Raw genomic sequence first — 7,500 nt, 5'->3', positions numbered from 1 at the left:
TTCTCATATCTAAGGAAATAATAAGACTTGTATTGACGGGAGGATTCATCTCATTAGGAGTCAATATGAAAAAGCAGGATATGACTGATACTGTCGTTTTTAAGGCATTAGTGAAATTATTTTCAGAAATGCATTCCGGAATTGTTTTCTGTGCAAAGTTGTTTTGTATGAGGCAACAGTTCTTTACATATTGGATTATAATTTGGTGTAAGTTATGCTTGAAATTGTACTAAAGAAATGCAAAAAACATTCCAGTAAGTGAGAGGGAGAAAAGTGTGTGACAATAATTTCACAAACTATTATTTTTTTATATGTTTAATACAAGAATCACAAATGATTTCATGAATTCTTGTTTTCACTCTAGCATTTTTACTCCACATTGTGCCATAAGACTGTAATAAGTCTTACTTAGACTTTTTTTTTTCTTCTATTTTCAAATTTCAAATTTAGGATGTTTCCCTTGCACCATTTTTGATTCTGAGAGGAATCTTGATACTCTGGGGGTCTGAAAGTTGGTTCAAGGATAAAACTGTAGTAATGGTCATCTGTTTATCCAGTTTTTGTCTGTTTATATGTTTATTTTTGTCAACAGATATTTCAGAAGTATATTGCTCTAGCAGTTGTGGGAGTAAAAGGAAAATAAGCTAAATACAATATCCTTTTGTTGTTTTAATGGCAGGTTTCTCTTCACTACATTTTTTTTACGATAGGAGGTAACTCGACTAAATCAGATTCTTAGAGATGTAATGATATCGTCCACAAGTTATTTCTTATTAGTTATGTGACAACCCTCTTTATTTCATATTTGTCACTCATGATCTCAACATGCATATATATAAACGTGTCTCTTTGCTATGGATTTTTTTTGGGGGGGCTATGAAAGAGTGCCTTAAGAAATATAAATTTTAATTGTAATGAAGAGGATTTTTTTTTTTTTCTTTTAAACTGTCAAATATTCTAAAGGTTTTTATACAGTTATTATTACTGATTACTTATTTATTTTTCATTACAAGGAACATCCTCTTTTTCTTTGCCTTAAAAATATTTATTTGTGACCTATATAAACTCCATAGAATATTCAAATTATTTATAAACTTTATATGACTTAAATTAGGTTGTACCCTTGAATGAGAAGGAGACTTTTACCTAGTCTCAAGTAATATTCCATAGGTTAAGTATATATTGCACTGCACCAAATATGTTGTTTTGAGTGATAGCACTTTACTCCCTTTTCTTGACCTGTGCACAAATATATATATTTTTTATTTGATTCTTCTTGATCAGATGCAGCATAATATCATGTCATAATTTTGCAGGTGTGGGATGATACAGATTTTATAAAGTATTTGATAAGAAGGGTACTGTCATTGTGAATAAAAATGTTTAAGTGTTACGTTCTATTTGATTTTTTTTTTCTGGCTAATGAAATACCAAATATAAGAATTAAAAAATGTTAGGCAAGGTCTGATTTAAACAAAGGTGATTTGAATAGTTTGATGATAACACTGAACAATAAATGAAACGTCAAATGTGTTTCTTTCTTACTTCATGTACTGTAATAAAAAAAGAATTATGTAACATTCATTAAATTTATTTACGTTATATACCTTTTATTATTATTATTATTATTATTTATTTTTAAAAAGGGAAAATTAAATTATAGAGGTATTGTATTTGATGTGAATATATATGGTATTTAACACCTTCAGCAACATATGTATTATCTGTTAATAGTAGTCTGCACTTATGACATATATTGACCATAGGCCAAGGTATTCTTAACTGGTTTTATTTATGCATTAATGTATTTGCAGTTTCTCTTGTGATACTTTTGAAAAGAAATTCCTTTTATTTTTATTCTTTTACTGAACAATGAGTACTGGAGTGAAAAAATGACTTTTACTACCCTTGATATACTTTTAACCTGTTTCTTCCTTCTCTTGTAAAACCTGGCATATATTTGAAATTGAATTGTTAAATAATTTTGAAATTATTATTTATGGTTGTATTACAGTTGCTAGATTTTCCTCGAGTTATACTGGTTTATGAATCTTTATGAAAAGAAGATCAGAAAAGACCAGTAAGAACATTTGGTATTCCTTTTTGAAATGAATATCAAATTATCACATAAAGCAGGCATTCCTATCGTTGCATGCCATATCCACATTAATATGATCTAGACTTATGATAAGGATTATAATCTAGAATTGTCTTGATAAAAACATCAGTTAGTCAGCTGTACTATTACAGGAGCTCCAAAATCATTAACAAGATCTTAGATTATCATTCCTTTATTCCTACATTAGGAACACATATACAAAACAGAATGTAGTATAATTGCAATAACATTCACATCTCAACAACAACAGGTGCATCTTCCCCATCATCTTCGATTGTAAGATTCCACTTGAATTTGTTCGAGATATGAGTCTTAAACTTGCGAGCCTTTGTCACTAAGGAGGCTGGGAGGCTCTCGCTGTTGTCGCTGACGTTTGCGAACAGAGATGTCAATGCCGATGCCAGAAAGTTGTTGCTTTCTACTATGTCGACAAAGAGATCTTCAGGTACCTGGAAATGAAAGAGAATTTAATTGGTTTACTAATGAATAGCTATGCTCAATATGATCAATTTATATTTCCAAAATGAAATAGGACAATAAGAATACTGATGTGCAACATAAACAAAGAGAAGTCATAAATCATATGATATAAGCTATATCCAATATAAATAGATAAAAATTTACGTGAAGTAATTTAATTTCCATCACATACCTCATGAACCTGAAAGTGAAGTGCAGAGAGGAACTTCTCATACAAGGCTGGGTTCTGGCAAATGAATTCCTCTGCACTACACAGTGCCAGCACTAACTTGCGCCAGTGTTCCCAGCCTTCCCACACTTGGCCAACGAGGAAGCAGACGAAAGCCAGTTGCAATTCCGCGAGCAGACTCTCTGGCCTGAGGGTGGAAATAGGGTAAATTCAGGAGAGGGAGAAGAGTCATTGAATACATGCGTATGTGTATACTCTTGTCTGTCTGTTTAATCTCAAAATACATTTACAAATTTTTTTTTATTTAAAAATACTGAAGTAACAGTCATAATTATATCAGCATTTGGAGAGGAGAGGAGAGGAGAGGAGATGAAAGGAGATAGAGACTGACTTACTTACTTCTCAATACCCTCAACCATCTGACCAATGGTATAAGAAGAGTCAAGGCTGTATCGTGTTATCTCACTGGGCGTTGCCCCCTCGCGATATGGTCGTGCTGGGAACTTACTGAAACGCATCTCAGTACCTGGCTTCTGTACCATGTTGGGAAGAGCGGGCAACTTTTTCTTAGGGGCCGAACCTTCCGTTTCAGCTGAGTCACTGTACTCTGTTATCTGAACGATCTTGTCGTCCTGCCCCAGGCTTTGGGTCCCCTTGTCGGGGTCCTTTAGGTAGGAATGGTTGCTAAATACTCCTGCAGAGGACTTGCCGGAGGTCGAGGGGGAGGTAGCCATGTCCTCTTCCTCGGATGGACTGATCTGATGGATTAATTCGGGCACGGAGCAGATCTTGCCTGTGTGAAAGGGAAGCTAATCATAATAAGGAAATGCGGAAAGAAGGGTGATAGAGGAGGAGGGGTTTGGCAAGGCAAGTGAAACAAAAATGAGGAAAATTAGTAAAATAATATGTGGGAGGAAGTAGGGAGGCTAGGGTAGAGGATTAATATATGTGAGATCTGTGCTGATGGAGAAGGAAAACGGGATGACCTGTATGAAAGAGATAAACTGAAAGAAGTAATATTGATAATGCTAATGCTAATGAAGAGGAACACTGTAGTAAAAATAATGATAAAAATAATAATAGCTAATAGTAATAAGGTGAATTAAATGATGATGATAATAATAACAACTATATTAATAATAATAAAAATAAAAATAATTAAAAAAATTATAACAAGAAGCATATACACAATAGCAACCGTAATACTAATACAAATTTTATGAATTCCTCCCTTGCAATGTTATATCTTGTCGTACTACCATAACATTATACATGACTATTATTCTATGTACAAGCATATAACAAAATGTTATATTAAATAATAAAAAGTATAATTACTACATTACATAAATACTCCATTTATGACGAGAACAGGGAGGATGAGAAGAAGAAAAATCAAATGATAGAGGAAGAGAAGCAAGGAGACAAGAAGAGATAAAAGAAAACATCAAAGGAGAAAGAGAAGGACTAAAGGGAACAAAGTAGACAGGCAAGCGTAATTAATCCATCCCCTCTAAAGATGCAAGGAAGGAGGGGGAAGAATATTTACACATAAAATTATAATAATATTAATAATAATAATATCAATATATTATTAATATTAATAACAATAATAATAATAATAATAATAATAATATTAATATTAACAATAGTAATTACAATAATAATGAAAAGGAAAAGAAAAGAAATGAGAAAACATGCTGATTAAAAACAGCAAAAAAAATTCAAACCTGGAGTCTAAATTCTTACCAGAGATGGGCTCCATCCTATATAATTCTGCTGGACTGACATGCTGGGACAGAGAAACCCACTTCTTCCACGATTCTATGGGGTAAGCACCGAGGTTGCGGTCGAGATTGCGCAGGTTGGAGCGGATTCTGGCTGCCTCTTCCTCATCGGTGTCTGCTTTTAATTAATAATGATAATGATAATGATAATGATAATGATAATGATAATAATAATAATAATAATAATAATTAAAAACAAAAAATCAAAATAGCTGATTCAGTTAAAGAGTATGATTATGTGTCACCTTCAAAGTTGTTGTTGTTAATATTTTGCAAAATCCCATTCCACACTACACTCACCTGGCTTGAGATCCTCAGTGGCTGGGTCGTAATGCCTGACTAAGACCTCCCTCTGCTTGAACACATGGAAGAAACCTGTTCTTGGTGCTGTGTCTCCCTCGCGGTTCACAGCACTTTAAGGGAGCAGAAAGAGGTTGTAATGTGGTAAGAAGAATGTACCAAATAACAAAAAAAATTGGATAAAAATCGCACACAATAAGTCATTCACAAATACAAGCATACACATACAGGCACATACCTGCATAACATTTTTTTTTTTTTATACTTATTTAAAAAAATTATAATTAACTTAGAGAAACCTTTCCCGGCATCAAATTTCATTAGCAGCTTTAGAGAAGTGGAGATTCAACAAGGGCTATATGTTTTTGATTATCATCATGCTTTTGAAACAATCACAGGACGCTATCACACCAAACATTATACATGCATTTAACAGTATCATATTTGACATATAAAATATCACAACCAGACTTAAATCATGTGGAAAATATATGATGATGGTTAATGGTTAATGGTTAAAAGAAGTTTATGTACTAAACATCAAAGGTCATATAGGACTATGGTAAACTATCGTGGTGAAAAGGGTGGAAACGAGTTAATGATTAGGATAAGATATGTTAGATGTCAAAGGTTGCAGAATGCTGTAGGATAGAATGATAGAGAAAAGAGTATAGAAGGGGAACAAATGGAATTCGGTGGGGATTTGTAAAAGGGGATGGGGTTAAATGTAAAGGGCGATCAGATAATGCTAATCAAACAAAAACTGAAAGGCTAGGACTGCTTAGATGAGATAAATGGCAAACATAATAAGTATTTAAAGACTGGAACAGGAAGTATCAAGCCTTAGTTTTCACCCAAAACTGGACTGCAAAAACATTAATGGAAAATCTAGAAACCTGTATCATTAATAATAATAATAATAATAATAATAATAATAATAATAACAAAAAAAAAAAAAAAAACTATCAACACACTGGCTATAAAGTTATTTGTTTCCTCAATACCCAACAGACCTGTCTCATGCAAATTTTGGCAAGAAAGAGCTTGCTGACCTCCCTGGCAATTTACTGCCAAAAAAGAAACCAGTCATCTTCCTCAGATATACATGGTAGAGATTTGTTGGTCTTTGTTTTATTGCTAAAAGGTGTGTTGTGCATTATTTGAGTATATCCTATTAATGAACAATAAATATAATGAAGCCTGGTTTAGGTCCCTTCTGTTGGCTTTGCCTTTCATACTTGCATACTTTCCTACTCCATTCAACATTAAGTCAAAATAAGAAAAACTAGAACAGAAAGAAAGTTGTAAAAGAAATGATAAGAGAACAGACCGACAGAAAGACACAAAATGAAACGACAGCAAGCAACCACACAGCACAAACCTGTAATAGATAAAATGTAAACCCGGCGGTATCATCTTCACGCCCTTGAATTTCTCTGCAATATTCCACGAGTTCATGTCAATGCCAAATTCTGTCCCATAAGGCATTCCGAGGAGGACGAGCGTGCCGCCTTCCTCAAACATGAGCCTTGCTGTCTGTTGGTCCATAGTTGCTCTGTGCCTACTGTAGATGATGGAACGTAATAGTTAATAACAATATGTGTGCAATACACGATATATGATATACTTTGTATTGTTATATAATGGCGATAGTTTCATCATTTTTGTAGAATGTGCCTACTATAATCTGCATGTTCCTTTAGTTATAAAGTTTAGTCTAAATGCAATGCCATGATGCTGTACTAATTCCATAATGAAGCGTCTATAACAAATCTCATATTTCATTTACTCTCCTCACTCACCAGCTTATAACACCAATACCACGAAATCTACATCTTCCTACTAGCAAATCAGAGCCCTAATGTATTCTAGAAAATAATGTTACTCTCCAGAAAAGATAAAATAAAAACAATTACCTGAATAACACCTAAATGTTTCCACTCTCACGCTGTGTTGATGTTTAAACGTTTTCTGTTGTTTTCTTGTTTACTAACGTTTTTACGGGATCGCAAAACCGGACAAAACGTTTTCCTCGGTAATCTCCTGCGGATGCTCCTCATATAATAATCTCATGTAGATGCTCCTCACATGGATATTCTTCAGGTGAACTTGAATCATTTGGAACAGTTTATTTTTTTTTTGACAAGTATGTAATTCGAGAAATATTTTCGGCCAACCAATTTGTCTTGAGCACATTCCCTTACTTTTTCTTCTATTTAAATATTATAATGATACACTAACACTCATTTTTACTCTTCGTTTTATCATTCATTTTATCCCTCTCTAGAGGTTGTAAATTATATGTGAGAAATAACATAAAGAAGTAATGTTGACATATAAACAAGACTGACGAAACAAAATGTATCACATCCAATTTAAACAACAATCCATGTTCTTTTTGATGTTAAGATCGATGAAAGTATTTCTATGCTCTTACTCCATTTAACTGCGATGTCTCTTCTCCTCCCCCCCTCTCTCTCGCCTCCCCTCTCTCTTTTTCTCTTCTCTGTCTGTCTTTCTGTCTCCCCCCCCCCCCTCTCTCTATCTGTCTCTCTCTCTGCTTTAGCTTCTGACACATTCTCTGTTTCTGTTTTTGTCTCTGTCCCTGTCTGTCTGTGTCTAACTGTCTCTCCTCCCCCCTCTTT

At 33.7% G+C, this 7,500-nt stretch overlaps 1 protein-coding gene across 2 annotated transcripts; it reads right to left on the bottom strand.

The window, feature by feature from the left end:
* Window positions 1–654: 654 nt before the first annotated feature.
* LOC125037138 (protein AAR2 homolog) lies at window positions 655–6,864 on the bottom strand. 2 transcript variants are annotated; one of them, XM_047630168.1, is made up of 7 exons: window positions 6,772–6,864; window positions 6,237–6,419; window positions 4,856–4,968; window positions 4,518–4,673; window positions 3,168–3,561; window positions 2,772–2,955; window positions 655–2,568 (listed from the first exon to the last, which is right to left on the bottom strand). In XM_047630168.1, exons 2-7 carry the CDS (start codon window positions 6,401–6,403, stop codon window positions 2,350–2,352), a joined length of 1,233 nt encoding a protein of 410 aa, XP_047486124.1. In that variant the 5' UTR covers window positions 6,404–6,419; window positions 6,772–6,864; the 3' UTR covers window positions 655–2,349. The 2 variants fall into 2 exon arrangements, with proteins under 2 accessions (XP_047486124.1, XP_047486125.1); XM_047630169.1 differs by having other exon boundaries at window positions 4,518–4,670.
* Window positions 6,865–7,500: the final 636 nt, after the last annotated feature.

Source organism: Penaeus chinensis, chromosome 22, assembly GCF_019202785.1.
Source record: "Penaeus chinensis breed Huanghai No. 1 chromosome 22, ASM1920278v2, whole genome shotgun sequence".
NCBI classification, from domain to species: domain Eukaryota; kingdom Metazoa; phylum Arthropoda; class Malacostraca; order Decapoda; family Penaeidae; genus Penaeus; species Penaeus chinensis.
This window is presented reverse-complemented; position numbering and strand designations above follow the sequence as displayed.